Source organism: Falco cherrug, chromosome 6, assembly GCF_023634085.1.
Source record: "Falco cherrug isolate bFalChe1 chromosome 6, bFalChe1.pri, whole genome shotgun sequence".
NCBI lineage: Eukaryota > Metazoa > Chordata > Aves > Falconiformes > Falconidae > Falco > Falco cherrug.
This window is the reverse complement of record NC_073702.1, coordinates 69,779,918-69,796,588: the sequence shown is the minus strand read 5'-3', so window position 1 is coordinate 69,796,588 and position 16,671 is coordinate 69,779,918. Positions and strand designations below refer to the sequence as shown.

The 16,671-nt window shown below is 34.8% G+C and overlaps 1 protein-coding gene across 1 annotated transcript in view; it reads left to right on the top strand.

Moving 5' to 3' along the window:
- GRIK2 (glutamate ionotropic receptor kainate type subunit 2) overlaps positions 1-16,671 on the top strand; it is a 416,307-nt gene that overhangs the window by 137,828 nt on the left and 261,808 nt on the right. Inside the window, exon 4 of the mRNA XM_055714896.1 lies at positions 825-1,082. Within this exon, the coding sequence (XP_055570871.1) occupies positions 825-1,082 (258 nt within the window). The remainder of the gene's footprint in view (positions 1-824; positions 1,083-16,671) is intronic.

Sequence of the window (16,671 nt, the reverse complement as noted above, 5' to 3'; positions counted from 1 at the left end):
AAGGTAATACTGGAGCATACTGTGGGAGACCAGAGACTGCTAATACACAGCATAGGTAGGGCCACTCTGTATTGGAAAGAGGAGACTTCAGCTGCTTGAATGCAGCAGTATCACGTCAGTGACTCTCAGGGCCAATTTTATCTACTAATATAGGTGTAGCAAAACTATTTCCAGTGTTTAAAAAGGAGCACAGATTTTTTTTTTTTTTTTTTTTTTTTTTTTCTTGTTAACAGAGAGCAATTTAAGTTTCTTTTAAGGAAAATGTTGACCTTTAAAATTTTCTAGTCAACATGCCTGCTTTTCAGATTCAATGAAATTCAAATGTCCATTTCAATGGAATTAATCATTTGCCTGCTACTTAACTAGAATGTACTTAACACATAAAAATTCTGAGTAATTAAGATCTCAGTAGAAATAATGTTGATTGATTGAGGAAGAAATTACACTTGAACAGCCTAGGTTAGAATACTGTCCCTTATGGCCCTTTTCCAAATGTAAGATGCAGCTAAGCATAAATCTCTTCTCTTGTTACTGCTTTTTTAAAGATACACAATTGCTGGACTTTGTCACTTTCACTGACAGAAGTGTTTATTAAACATAGCTGAGCTCTGTTTTGATGTTAAGTGTTGCTATTAATCAGCTCATAGTGAAAGCTTAGAAATGTATTCTGAAGTTGAAATCTGTGTGTTACACAAGAAGGGAGCTCTGTCAGCAATACAGTTATATTTCATGGAGTGCCTTTTGTTTAATGTGAATTGTGCAATACCTTCTGGCACACTGCCTTCTTTCCTCTCATCATTGACAGACTTCTATCTCCTCTTCAGCCTGCGATCAGCTGTCCCTTGGGGTGGCTGCCATCTTCGGACCATCCCATAGCTCTTCAGCTAATGCTGTGCAATCCATCTGCAACGCTTTGGGTGTTCCACATATCCAGACCCGCTGGAAACATCAGGTGTCAGACAACAAGGACTCCTTCTATGTCAGCCTCTATCCAGATTTCTCTTCACTCAGCCGTGCCATCCTTGACCTTGTGCAGTTCTTCAAGTGGAAAACAGTTACTGTTGTTTATGATGACAGCACTGGTAAGGCTAAATCATTAGATTATGTACAGATGTATTCACATGTACAAAGAGAGGGAGGAGGGGTGTCACTAAGCATATTTATTAATTTAAGAAATCTTAACTAAATTACAATAATTTCTATTAGCAAGGTAGTATCTAACAAATAATATGGACTTAGCATAAGTATTCTCATAAGTATGCTTCAGTTGCCGAATTTTGTGTTTGAGCTCACAGCTGTCAATAAATCAGTCAGTTTACCCACATTTTCTGCAGTGTCTTAACAGTTGCTAACAGCTTTATCTTTTGCTTTCACTTAAAACTTAAGTTCTGAAGAAAAATATAGTAACTTGAAAGGTGTACTAGTGTGCCTGGTGAAATAGAAGACCTAAATTCTAGTGCTGTTTCTGGCATTAATTAAGTTAGAAAACAGATGCCATATTATTTGGAATTTCAGTATCTATTTTTTCAGAGAATCACAGAAGGAGCCCTGTTTTTAGCTGCTAGGAACTGAACCCAAAGGAAGTTTGGAGGCTTGTTTTGCAGATGGTTTACATGAGTTAAGAATGAACTCCCGACTTTCCAGCAGAAATATACCAGTTTGCTACCTTTATCTTACTCACCCTAAAGTTTGTTTTGCCCTTCTGTTTTGCCTTGACAGTAAAATCTTTGAAAAATGCTTTAAAAAATTAAGTTTGATTTGATGTCTATCTAGTGGCAGTCAGAAATAAGACCTTGGTAAGAGGAAAAACTGACTGTAACGGAAGATACAAGGAAGGTACTTAGCCAAATGGGATATATTTAATTTTCTTGGAAATGTTGCTAACTTATTCCATGCTGGTTGAACTGTCATTGGCAAGAAAAGAGCATGGTGAGCCTCAAACCCTTCTCATGGTTCAGTGAACTGGAAGACAGTTGATATCCTTGTTACATAATGCTACTATCCTTCTAAATCTGAAATAAAAAAATAAGATCAAGAAACAATATGTTATGTGTGAGGCTACCTGCAGCGAAAACTCACTCTGCTAGATAAACAGCAGTTACAGCAGAACAGAATGCCTGCTTAGTATTTAAGTTCAAGTAAGATGTGTGTATAGCTATCAAAAGGTGAAAAGGGAACAGACATGGCAGTGCATAAAGTTATAACTGATTTTTTTTCACGCTTTTTAACAAATAACCAAGACAGTGACGTTTAGAGGCTGCCTCCCTAAAAATTTGTTGGCTGATGTCACCAAAAGCCTCAGGTAATCAAAATTCTGATTTCAAGTTTGGCCCTACAGACATAAGGCAAGAAATAGCTAGCTTGTTTATTAATGTGTTTTGATATTTTTTTTGTATTATTGTTCTCAAATAGGACAGGAAGTAAAAAAAGCCTCACATTTTGACTAAATGATGATTGAAAAAGTAATCTGTGTTCAGTGAAACACTTAAAGACTTAGGCTTACTTAAACTGGAAATATTTCACTTTGATTTAAATTGCTTGGAGACTATTTTTACAGTAAAACAGTTACCTTTTAAAACAGGTCTTTTAGTTAGAAAAGTCATATGTTTTAACATTTTGAAACTCTTTTGCTCAATATTTGCAAGTAATTTTCTCTCCTCCTACAAAAAAACAACCCCAAAATGAACATTTAATGTTTAATGAGCTCTCTAAACTCAATGTTTTCTAAAATATATATGTTGTTAACAGTCAAGCTAGCCCTGATTTCATAAAGTAGGTTTTGAAGTCAGGATGTAAGTAGAAAGAGGAATGAAGATGAAAAAGAAGTTTTTGTTGTGTTTGTTGTGATTTAAGAGGAAAAAAGAAAATAAGGAAGAAAAGAACAGTTTATTTAAAAAGCATAAAGAATCATTTCAGGAAATGTTCACTTTATGTTTCCTTCTGGAGTGGCTCGACCCTTCACATTATGATACTGGTTGTTCCTGGTCATAAAACAGCCATCCCAGCTACAGCAGATACAGAAAAAAAATCAGTTTTAAAAAGGTAATCCTCTCTCTTTTTGTGGCCTTTGCTGTAAATAAATTTAAACTCTACTTTTTTTTAAGACTGTCAGTTTCTCTTTGTTAGTAGCATCTCCTATGGGCATTTCAAAGACTTCAAAAGCAGGACACTGCTGGGAAGTCCACAGCATTGCTTGCCTTTGAAATACATATGAGAACAACTCTTAGCTATGAGAAACTAAATCTTAAAGAAGTAGAGTTTAAATCTTGTTAGAGCTTAACTGCAAACTGGTGTTTTTTGAGTCAAGGGGCAGGCAAAGACGAACCTTTTGGAAGGAAGTAGTTATTTCGCTTGAGGAAGAAACTATGTCCTGCCATAAGATAAGATAAATATTCAGTTGTGAATGTAGGGCTGAAGGTGAATATGACAGTTTCAGGTAATATTTGGAAACTGTGTTGTAAGACTCCTTGTGCCATTTAAGACTTAATTTCAAATCCATTAAAATGAAGGCAACAAAGCCAAACCCATTTATATCTGTTTCTTCCATTTGGTCAGTGATTCCTTAATGTAACTTGGATATCATTCCTCTTTCCCCCTTCTTTGTTTCTTCTTTAATCACCCAAGTTTTATTCTTCTTTATTAAAAAGTTGTTTAGGATGGTAATGCATACCTTATTTTATGATAATTTTAGTGTTGTGAATTCCCTTTATCTGAATGAACAATTCCCAAAAGTACACCCTGTCAAGACAATCATATGGTGGTACAACAGTTACAGTGATAATTCTTTTAAATTGCTAAAGTTAATATTTTTTGGGGGACAAATTTACTTTATGTATTTCTGTTATTATTTTATAAGCATGCATATAAAGGGAGATGTACTTTTATTATAGACAGGAGGAAATGGTGGAAAACATGCATAAACTATATGTGGATTCTTCTGAAGATAAATTATAGGGGTTGCCCACATCCAAAATCCTGGAATACTGTAGGTCCACTCTGAGGGAATTTTTTTTTTTAATTTATTTTAAAAAAACGTCTTTATATCTTAATTTTTAAGGCCGAGTTTTATGAAGTCTCTAAGGAATTCCTAAAGCTTTACTTCTCTAATAAAGGAAAGATACCCCACCTGCTTCAAAGCATTCTCATAACAGCTGTGTCCATATTCTTCATTCCTTCAGTACAGGATATGTCTTCTTGAGTAAACACAAATGGGAAAAGCTCTGTGGTTATCTGACACTCTCCAGTCAGTAAAAGCCCATGTTAACTCTAGTGTAATTCCCAGGAATGCACTGGAGACTGATATTTCAAGCGTACACTTCGGCTGCCTCATGACAGCACCATGTCCAATTGTGTTCAATCCCCCAGTTATGTGACCCTGATAGCAGAGCATTTTCCTGATACTATACAAGGCACTCAGCAGAAGTATAGATGCAGCCTTCCACAGTGATTTTGTGTGCATTTCAATCCTTAGTGTGTAGCTTCCTTCAAAACATCCATATGATATGTGCAAAATAGCCACCAGCTGTATTTGATCTGGATCCAATTTGATCTGAGATTGTGTGGTATGAAGGTGATACGGAGAAAGTCAGTCCATGTTTACAGCTCAGTTTGAAATAAGAAAGAATTTTGGAATCCCAGGCTCCCTTTCCAATAATGAACATCTGCACGTCTAGAAGACTACCACAAAGAACAGCCATTACTGGGTTGTATCCCTCAGTGGCGTATTCTCCCTGTATTGTATGGGGAGGGATAGCTGTACAAGTTGCTACTGATATGAGACAAGACATAAAGAAGTTGCTTTTCATGCACTATGGGTAGCAACTAGACCATGTTCCCAACTTTCCCCAGCTTTATGATATTGAAATGGCTAAATCAGAGAAGATTAACCTATGGAGTATGGCTATGGCTCCTCACCTTAAGTCAGGACCTCAGAATACTGGGTTGTTCTGTGCTAATCAGATCTGCCTCGGGTTCAGGAGCCTGTAATGAGGCAAGCAAGATAACTTGGCGCACGAGAAAATGAAAATTACGTCATGTGGAAATAGGGACAAAGATGCTTCTAAATGGATATGATCAATAACACAGGAGAGAGCAAAGATTGGGTTGAATACAGAATAAGAAACAGTCAAGACTCTACAAAAAGGATGAAACATGAATAAACTAGAAAGGTTAATTCTATCTTGTCTTGGTAAGAAGAGGTGCAGTTTGTTACAGTGAGGATAAGGTAATAGAAAAGTAATAGAAATAAAATGAATATAATAGAAATAAAAATGAGCATAGAATGGGCAAAGGTTTTAATATTATAATAAAGCCTTTTGCCCTGGTAGTATTTTATGGAGTAGGCATTGTGACAGTAGGTAGATGAGTCTGTTCTTTCAGGGAAGAAAAAAATGTGTAAGTCCTTCTGTGAATCTGTGTTTGAATACTCCTGCACCTGACTTTTTTTGCATTAAATTATAGCTATATTCCACTTCCTTCTGTGATTTTCCCTTTATTTTAGCTTCTTTTAGCTTTTTTTTTTAAGGTCGTCCATCTGCTGTACAGACAAAAAACTGGAATGAGGCTCTAGAACACTTTTCTTGCTAGTCTGAATATAAGTATCGCTTCCTGTGATCATTCTAAATGGCAAAGTATACTCCTTTTAACTAGAATTTTCCATTAAAAAAAACCTAGCAGGATGTAATAAGATGTTGGTTAGCTTTGTTTTTTTTCTTTAAAGTAATTTATGGTCTCTTTGTTAATTAAATACCACTAAACTCTCCCTGGATACTAATTAAGTCCTTTCAGATTTACAGATTTGCTACAGTCGATTGTCTTTAAGAAAGAAAAGTGGAAAAATGGCAGTATGTTCATCAGCTGCATGTCCTAATGGTTTTAATTGGTCTCAAAACAGTAACTTAATTTCAAGTACGTATTCTAATCTCTGTGCTAAAGAAAACAGACTAGATAAATTCTAAATAAGTTTGTGAATCTCAGTCTCAGAGAATTTGAAAACAAAGAATACATGAACAGTTAGATGTCAGGGCCTTTAAATTATAGTGGCACTTGTATTGCCAACTAGTGCTTTATGCAGATCAAGTTGATATAAACAGGGTTCTGAGTTTTTTTTCTTAATTAACATTTGTTTTGGTCTTGGGTGAATGAGTATAAACACCAAAAATCTGTCGTATCTATGAACAGAAGCCAAAGTAAAAGCTGGAAAAAACCAACTTCAGAAATAAAAATGTTTTGTGTTTGCCTTCAGTATTGAACCCTGTGCTTTAATTTAAATGAAGGTAAAATAAAGATGCCATTTGCTCATATTTTTACTGTACTATACAGGTAGCATTGATTTTTAAATAAAGCTACAATTTTTTTCTTGGGACCACTGTTAAAATTCACATTATCTTATTCCCACTGTATTTAAACATTGCTGTTAATGCTCACTTTGAGTATTGTTTACAGTTATGGTCTTCACAATTTAAAAAGAATGTTAAGGTACTTGAATGTGTCCAGTGTAGAGCAACAAAACTGGTGAAAGGGCTGGAAGGCCTGATGCCTTATGAGGACAGCTGAAGACACTGAGTTTGTCTAGTTTGGAGAAAATGAGGCTGAAGAGTGACCTCAGGTCTCTCTAAGCTTCCTGAGGAGGGGATGTGGAAAGGGATATGCTGGTCTCTTCTCCCTGGTATCCAGTGATAGCATGCATGGGAATGGTTCAAAGCTGCAGCAGGGGAGGTTCAGACTTGACATCAGGAAGCATTTCTTTACTGAGAGGGTGGTCAAACACTGGAACAGGCTTCATAGAGAGGTAGTCAATGCCCCAGGCCTGTCAGTGTTTAAGAGGCATTTGAACAATGCCCTGAAGGTGCTTTAACTCTTGGTCAGCCTTGAAGGGGTCAGGCAGTTTGACTGGATGACTGTTATAGGTCCATTCCAACTGAATTATTCTATTTTATATTTCACGTATCTTATTTCCAGACATTTTATATCTTGTGGTTTATTGTACGTGTGGTTTATTTTTTCTTCTTCTTTTTTTCCCTTATAATACTAATAAAGAAATATTCACCTTTGCAGTTAATATAACTTTACAGTAAGGGGAATTAAATATCTTGGGGGTAAAATAGATGTGGTGTGATTGGAAGTGGGCAATATTACTAAAGGATTAAGGAAAAAAGCTTGTAAGTGATTCAAAGTAAATCAACTAGGGAGAAAATTTCCATTTAAGGAGAATATACATAGTGCACTTTAAAGATGAGAAAAGGTGTTTAAGTGACTTTAGAGGACAGGCAACTGAGAAGGAGAATATTAAAGGAGATGGTCTGAAAAGGCCTGCTTGTCTGTTTTTTATAAATGAATTAAGCAACATCTCAATTTATGTGGAAAGCTGTTCTTTCTAAACACATCTGTATAACTAAGGTCTATTCTTAGAATGAGGAAGAAGGAATGAAATGAGCTGAGAATGTTGCATTTGAACATTTGACAGTTGATACAATAACAGCACATTTCACCTGAGTTTAGATGCCAAGACTTCAATCTTGGTGATCTGTAATAGAAACTTACAAACTGACATGGCTGGCATGTAATACAATATATTTCAGGTTTGAAATTTTGATATAGAAGGGTAAAGTTTGTTCAAGAATAGGTGACAGGCAGAAGCAGGGAGATTTCTTAAAGATAATCTGGGTTGCTCAGTCCACAATACAGTAGGAGACATCTGCTGGGAGCAAGAGTGTAATTATTAAAAGAACGAAGGAATACTGTTACTGTGATTTGCATTGCTGTGGATCAAGATCTGAAACAAACCCCTAAAACATGAAAATTAAGTACCAAGACTTCACTACTGTTTTTAGAATAATCTAACAAAACTAACCAAAGGCAAAGTTTTAATATCAACAAATATCTCAAACTAAGTGTTTACTGGGAAAAGGAGGATAAGAGGACACAGTTCTTAGATTATTCTTAAGAAGATGTTATAATGTATATTGACTTTTTAAATACTGAAAATACTGAATAGCCATGTACGAGTTATTCTTTTGTTATTTCTGACTGAATCAATGCTTGGGAATGGAAAATAATGGTTTATTATTAGGGAAGTGCAAAATATACTGACTAGAATTCAAGAAAGTGAATGTCATTAAAACTGGAATTTCTGCAAAAAGAACTGGAGTCTAAAAAAAGAAGATTCAGATCAGTTGATGTTTTCTTAGATAATACTGAAATGTATAAAACAAAATAACTATTGTCAAGGGACCTAAGTTTTTAAACCACTTAAGAGATTTTTTTCAAAACTTTAAAATGAAGTATTCTTAAATCTGTTAATAATTACCTTTTGAGAACTCATGGTTGATAGGTGAAGTTCTAAAAGTCTAGTAAAGGTAGACAGATTTATCCCATCGTAGACATTTTTCCAAATTTTCAAGGTTTCTTAGGTTCACTCAACATCTAAATCATCCACCTATATCTAATAACTACTTTCCTAACTTGAAACCTGCTTAAAATTGGGTAGAATGAAGTGAGGTTGTAGTATGAGCTTTGGGTGGGGGTTTTTGTTTGTTTGGTTGGTTTTTTTTTTGTTTGTTTTTGTTAGACCAGTCAGCCGAATTTCTATTTCTGGAAAAGTGCTGGAAAAATTTCCTTGTAAACACTTAAAAGGTCTCAAAGTGTTGAGCAACTTTCAAGTTTGCTTTATCAAGAGCATACAATGTAAAGCTTCCTACTTTGATAAGTCAATGTACCTTGTGGGTAAGGAAAATGCAGTAGATGTGATAAATATTGAGTTAAGAAAGTCATACTGTTCAAGGTGACATTATTATATGCAAACTAGAGAAATAGGTTCCATATGCAACTGTTGTCAAATGGATGCAAGAAAGAGCAATAAGGTGCAAATAGATTGGTTATTGCTTACTGCAAAACTGAAAAGATATACTTAAAAAGTTCATTTTCTGGTATATGAAGAGTATACAAATTACATACGCAGGTGATAAGATCAGATCTTACAATACTCTAGAAAATACAATTTGTGTTAAAGTATTTGAGTAGTTACCCATTGAACTTAAGACATGGTCATTGTGGGTAAGCCAACAATGGCATTACAAGAAAGAAAGCATAACGTTTTACTCAGATGTACGACCTGGAATTTCATGTGTAGGGACTTCCCAGGTAATTCCAATTTAATCTGCAGAAGAAAAGTGTCACACCATATTACATAGCCTTTTGCAGCAGATCTCAAGAGAGATGATGGTTCTTCAGTCTGGAGGCTTGGGAAGACTAAGACCTGGCAGAAGAGATTAAGAGAGTGTTGGTTTTCTCTAGGAAAAGTGGAAAAAAAGGTCCTGCAAAAAGGAACAAGTAGACAATTCTCTATGTTAAATGGCATAGTTGGAGACACGTTTAAAATTGTAGCAGAAATTATTAAGCTGGGACCATTTAGGTTAGAAGAAAATAACAGGTATCCTTGAAAGGTTGTGGAAATGCCATCTCATGATTGTGGGGTTGGTTTCGGTTTGTTTTTAATAGCAATGTTTTCATACTTCTTTTCTTAGACAGAACAGAAAAGACAGGTGATGGTGACCTTTTAAGGTCACTGTCAGGACTGTTCTCTACTACTGATGCAGACTAATGTCTCTATCGAATGTGCAGAAATACTAAACTACTATTATGTTGCTTCATTGATAGCAATTCCTCAAATTAGATTTATATTAGATGACAGTTAAATGAAAACTATACCTGTGTGTATTTTTGTATATTTATACTGTTTTGACTAGTGCAATTTTTAGTAGCATTTATTCTGGTTTTATGAAGCGGATGTGGAATTCACAGTACTGGTTGTTCTTGAAGGGCTAGGTGGGTATCACCTCTGCAAATATATGGACTTTTATATAAATCTTATCAAAGATACTAAGTGGGATGGGATAGCTTAGCACAGAATGTTAAATAAAAATATTTTTGTGCATTTCAAATGTCTGCATTATCAATTAATAATCAGTTATTCTGTGTTATTTAATGGAATGAATGGAATGAATACCTAAAGGAGAGCTGTATTTGCCAAGGGGAACAAAGCAGACTTGAGGCTTTCCATGCATATTAACAAGAATTGCATGCAGTTCTGTTCCACGTCTGTTCAGTCACTGAGTCAGAGGTTGTAGAGCATTTTTAAAAACATGTGCACTTTTACAGAATCTTCTAATTAAGGACAATAGATTTTTAAGCCTTCCTTAATAAATTCAGATTTGGTAGAATTGAAATAATTAATTTCACTAATAATTTTGTTCTGTTTTTAGAGAATGAAGAAATATTTTCCAGACAGATTACATGTTGCGTAACATCTTTTAAGTATAAAGTGTTTCAAGTGTTGTGCACAGTAATTCCAAGTGAAAACACAATTAGTAGTTATGTGCTAAACCTAATTGTGGTATTTGATATAGCTGGTTAGATAGTTTGGTGCATTCCTTTTTTAAAAAAGTTATTGTACCTTTTGTTCAGTAAAGTTCGGAAATATTTTTTCAGTGCTACATGAAAATACCGCTGTAAGCAGGATGTTGTGAAGTTAAAATTTCACTTTTAAACTTTTTCAATCTTTTTGCAATTTGGGAGCTAAGAATTACCCTAGCTAGCTGTCTGAAGGAAAAGAATTTAAATTCTGTTATTCTTTTTGGTAAAAGGACCTATAGCTCTTTGAGACTAATTCTATGGAGAAATTTTTTTTTTTTGAAGAAAAGTAAATGTCATCAAGGTAAAAAGAATGAATGAGTCTAGGCCACCTTTCAGGAAAACGTACCACAGGTCCCACCCTGTTTTGGCCAAGAATTGAATTTTGATTTACTGCAACAAGACACAGTATTTAACTATAAATTTAAAATAAAAATAAAATAAATCCATAAGGTATTTTATAGTATTTTTCTGTGAGCCTAAGGAATGGAAGTACAAGTAATATTGCCAGAAATTATTGCATTAACAATAAACATATTCGAAATGGTACTTTAAATTGTTTTGCTTTTGTGGGTTTGATTAACCTTAAGAATTTTAATTCTACAGAAAATTGGCTGGGGAACTTATAACCAAAGTAATTATTTCTTTCATAAAGACTGAAAAAATGTATTCACTATTTTCAAATACAAAAAAATGTGAAGGAAAACTGTTTAACTGAAAAATGAAAACATGAAAATGGAGACATAATCAGTATCGCATCTTGCATGTGTCATAAATTTAAAATGAGATTTATCCAAACTTAAAACTCTTACTTCAGTATTACGTATTTTGTCCTCTGATTGGAGGAGCATTGTGAAATGCACATGAAATGGCAACATCTTTGTGAATTTCTCTGCATTAGTCTCAGCTCAAATATTCCCATCTTAGACATTTTAGCCCCAATTCTAGATTTTTCTTCTCTCTTGCACTCTTACCAAATTCTTTAGCAAAACTCTAACTTTTTTTTGTTGTGCTTACCTAGTGTAAATTCCAATTTAGAATGTTCATTTATGTTTCTTTTCCAACCAAGTCCATTTCCATTTCTAGTAGATATTATTTTTTATTTAGTTTTATATAGTTGGATACAGTAGTGATACTTCTATGGTATGGCTAGAAACTGCTAACTTATTCTACTGCTTCTCTTGTCATTGATTCTGACAGTTTTGACAAAAGCTGCTTTGTCCTTTGACTGTAGTAGATCTCTTTTTTCCCACTTCACCCTCATTAAACTGAACTGCTCATAGATGTCAGCTACTTGAGAGATGATACTTCATATTATTACAAGAATTCTGTTGAAATGCCCAGGACTGTTAATTGTCATTGCTGTCACCACCATCACACTGAATTAGATAAAACTTCCTGAAAATACTCAAAAAACATGTTCAGAAAAATGAATAATAAAAGTATTTTAAATAAGGCATATCATAATAGAGCCACATGTGTAAAAGAATGTCACATGTTGCTGGAGACTAGAAAAATATGGCAAACTAATAGAAAAGGCTTAATGTTTTCTTGATTTTCAACATTTCTTTACTTATATTGAATATTTTTTTTTCTTATATTTTCATGCACTATGTGCAGATGTAAGGGAAGGAATGGACAGTTCTATTTTTCTTATTTTCTAGCTGCTGTATGCAGCAGCTGATAAGTACTCAGGTGGTATGAAAAAATGTTTCTTCCTCTTATTATGGTGATCTTCAAGATCAAAACCTTTCCATGAACTGAAGGCCTTCTCTGAACTTCAACAGCACATTGATTTCCTCTTGTGAAACTGTGTAGGATGGGGTGGAGGTTTTTTTTTTTTCACTGCAGTGATGAAAAGCCATTATTAGAAAAGAATTGTTACTGGAAATAGGCTAAATTGGGATTGGCTGTTTGAAACTAAGTATAAAAGATGTTCACACCCGTGCTCTGATGTGCTCACTTAGCATATTTAAGGAAAACAATAAAGCTGATTGTTGCCTTGCACTTCAATTACAGCTGGTTATGCTGAAACAGCAGTAAAATGGATTTAACATTTAGATATGCTAAGACCCAAGACACAGAAAAAATTAAATGATACGCAGAGTATCAGAATAGAAATCTGACTGTCTGTGGGTTTAAACCTGGACCCCTGGTTTTTTTGGTCAGTGATTTTTAACTCTAAGGCTAGTCTTTCCTATATATGACATTTTAGTAATCTCAACTTCAATATTAATTATGAATACAATTTTAAACACTCTGCTTTCCTGTACTAAGTAAATGTTTCAAAATAGATTTTATTTTAGTCTAATTTTTTTTCTGCCTTTAGTCTAGACACTTTTAGAGCTTTCATAATAATGAGGTTTGTATTTCAAATAACATATATAAATGACATACATATCTAGTTAAAAACATAGTTCTGGGTTTTTTTGTTTGTTTTAGAAATGAGGATTTTCCTCAGATATTAGTATTACTGTGCTTTAAGTTCTCTTGAAGTACACCATTGTTTATATTGGCATCTTTTCATGGAAGGGCTGTCCAAGGAGTGAAAGAAAAGTCCCCTCAGTCTGGTGACACATACACATATCTTTTGTTGATCACTGTTGATCCTAGGTTCTCTAACAAAGTAGCCTGTCTGTTGAGCTGATGACCAAATTGACCAAAAATGGGTAAGACTGCTGGAGATAAAGCTTAAAGGTCTTGAGTCAGATCCATCCTTCCACATACAAAGTAAGGATCACTTGAAGTTTGGGGACTGGACTGTTCTCTCCTAATGTTCTCTCCGGAGGGCACTGGTTACTATGCCTCAGCATGCAGTTGAATTCAAAAGTGTGGATGTGAAGGCAAATCAGGTATCAGCTCTATAACACTGAGCCTTTGAAGCTCAGGTCAAATTTTGGAACCAAAGACATTCAAGTATGTCCCTCCTTCATATTACACTTCATCTTTGAATTAGTTTATTTTTTATAAAGGAAACTGTAAAGCCTTTAAATTGAAAATAAACATAGAAAATATTTCTGTTGTGTGCTTCTAAATACCAAGACTTGCAACTCATGCAAAACTGTTTGTCTTGACAAATATTCAGCTGTGTATGACACAGAATAGCACACACCGTAGCATGTCAGCATGAGGGCAATATTAATGTTTGGAGACTGCATCATAGCCACAATTATGAAGAGGTTTAGAGAGAGGCATTAGTACTTAGCCCTAGAAATCTTGTTTCAGAAGACAGTTAAGACAGTAAATGGATTTCTGGCATAGTTTAGAGAGAGGCATTAGTACTTAGCCCTAGAAATCTTGTTTCAGAAGACAGTTAAGACAGTAAATGGATTTCTGGCATAAGTAGCATTATTTTATGTTGAAGTTTTGCATCTGGAGCAGAAGATTTAGTTGCAGTCTAGTCCAGACCATAAGCGCTACAAGAACATGCTGATTTGGGAAAAGAAATTCCAAGAGAGAATGAGCTACCTAAACTGAAAAGTTTTCTCTGATTACTGGCATGGCTACCGTCCAAGAGATAGTTTTTGAAAAATATTTTCAGTTGAAGCTAATGTAACTTTTATTTGCCTTCTCATACGTGACCCAGAACTAGCATTTCAGTGTGTCTAAAACATTTTATTAGCAATATGCTGAAAAAAAATGTATTTCCTCAAAACATCTCTTCCCCCTCCCCCCAAAAAATCCTCAACTTGATGATCAACTGGTTTTGAAGCACTATACCTTCTTTAAGTATGTTTGTATAGCTGAAAGGCTACATGTGGGGAAAGTGAAACTTGGAATGAATTCATCAAGGTGTGGTAGAACATGTCAACACAATCTAACGGAGTTCTGATTTATAAACAGTTCTGTATCTCTGAAGAAGAGCTGGGGACAATAGGTCATTACTGTATGCTTTGATATAGAGATAAGTACATAGTTACAGGTAGCCTGACATTACAGAGCCTCTATACATCTGCACTTCTTCCCCTGGAAGGAATTTTTGTCATCCAAATAGACCTCCAGAGTTCATTTGGCAGATAGTATTATTATAATGTGACTAGTGTATCCTGGCTTGCTCTAATGAATTTAATCTTTGAATTTTCAGGTGAAGTTATTCTAAACAGAGCAGCTATATTTCTTGACAATGTGCTTGTTAAATAGAATTTACTACTGAATGCAGTTATCAGATACTTTTCCTTCTTTTTACTGATACAGTGCTATTATTTTCCTGGTAGTAATCAAGATTAACAATAGAAAAATAATTTAAGTCAACATAATATTAGGTATCTTTGAACTCTTTGTCACTTCACCACCACTTTTAATTTTTATTTATTTATTTATTTCATGCATTTTTAATATTGCAGATTACAAATGGCATAAATCTCTAACGCAGTAACATCTTTAAGATATATATATATACACATGCATACACACATAGTATTCTGATTACACTCCAATGCTTCGACTACAAGACTGAAAAATCCTGCTAAAATATTGGACTCTAAAGCTTTTGATAAGAAGGTGGATTAATTATATTTACAGTAAGGAGATAAATTTTTCTGGATTATGTATTTTAAGTCTTTTCCTCCATTAAAGACACTTCATACCATTGGTACTGTATTTAAATGCGTTCATATGTAACTAGTGACAATTTTAAAGATGCTTTATGCTGCTGGAATTAGGTGAAATTATCTTAATGTAGTAAAAAATCTAATTATGAATAAATGAGAAAGGTCCCTCAAGCTGTCTTTTCCCTTCGTCTCTATTTTCTCTGTATTTTTCATAATGGTGTTTCTGTATTATGCTGTTACATCCAAACAACATGGAACAGCCCACTGTTTAAGCAGCCCTGCTAGGAAATGCATTTGATTTGTTTATTTTATTATTTTTTTTAATCCTTTCATTTGAGTAGACAACAAGGATGATAAAATTAGAGAGTTCATGGGTAATCTGCTCAAGATGGTCAATATCTGTGAATAATTTTATAGCAATGAACTGTTCCAGTTGATGTGAAGCATGCTATCAATGCTCAGTAAACTAGCATCCTCCTCCCTTCTACCCAAACCCCTTTCAAAGCCCAATACACAATGGTATTTTTCTGAGGCTTAACTAGAAAAACTGTGCAGGGGGCTATCAGGGAAGGAGAAGACTACAGAGAGGTGTGAGAGGAAACAACTTGTTGAAAATAGAGAAACTATTCTGGTAGCTTTACAAAGCAATATATTATTATTATTGAAGTTTTTGAGATTCTGAAGATAGGAGTAGCATTTAAAAGAGCATTAGTGTTCTTTTGTACAGAAAAAGGTTCATGTGTTCAGCCTATTGCAAAGTGCATTTGCTTGCATTCTTCCTGTGCAGCACAAAGGCAGCATTAATGGAAATGATAAATAGTTTGATGAGCAGGCCAGGTGGCATAGCAATGGCTTGCAAGACTGCTGAGCTGGAGACACAGGTTTTAAAACAAACTTGGGGCTCTTGCTTCCTGGACTGGTTGAAGTTGAACATGTCGAGGAGGTAATGTGATTGATCTCTTTGGAGGAAGATGCCAGCTGGAGAGCTCACAAACTGCTCCTTCAGGATTCTCCTTAAAGATGAATTGATGGCAGCTTCTGAAAAGAGTTACTCACACCGCATTCTTCCCAGCCATTCAGAGGTAAGACTCTATCACAGTGGCTGCTAAGAGAAGGAATTGAGAGTTTAAAGGGACAGGAAAAAGGTGTCCCTGGTGAAAGAAACTGCAGGAAGTACATTCCCAAAATGCAGCTATTATTTCTGTACTGTTGCAAAATAGATATTTTTTTTAGAAGCTTGTCCACATAAATGATTAGGGTTTTTTTTAATTTTTATTTTTTCCTTACACTTGGATCCTGTAATGCTAGTAAAATAAGAGGTCAGCATTTCATGAGGGCTGTACTTAATTTTATATTGTAAATCAGTTGTTTTTAAAATATTCTAGGCTGAAAGCTGTGCTTTTGTGTTGGCAAATCTCTCTTCAAGAATATGGTGAAGAAAGGACTTGTTTTGTCCTTAGCTTCATTGTTCTTGTAGTTCTCATATTATGTTCCCCCCATTCGTTGGAGGCTCTGGTACCTCTTTTTCTGATTAGCTACACACGAACTACATACGTGCCTTTTTAAAACTGCCTTGCTGATCCAGTTTCTTAGTGTGTGACAGCTCTCTGATCCTGAAACATTTCTTGTTTGGAGCTTGTCCATTTCCTTTAATATCAGACAACAGCAACAAAAGTTGCTTTGGGATTAACAGTAGCTCAGAAACTTAGTA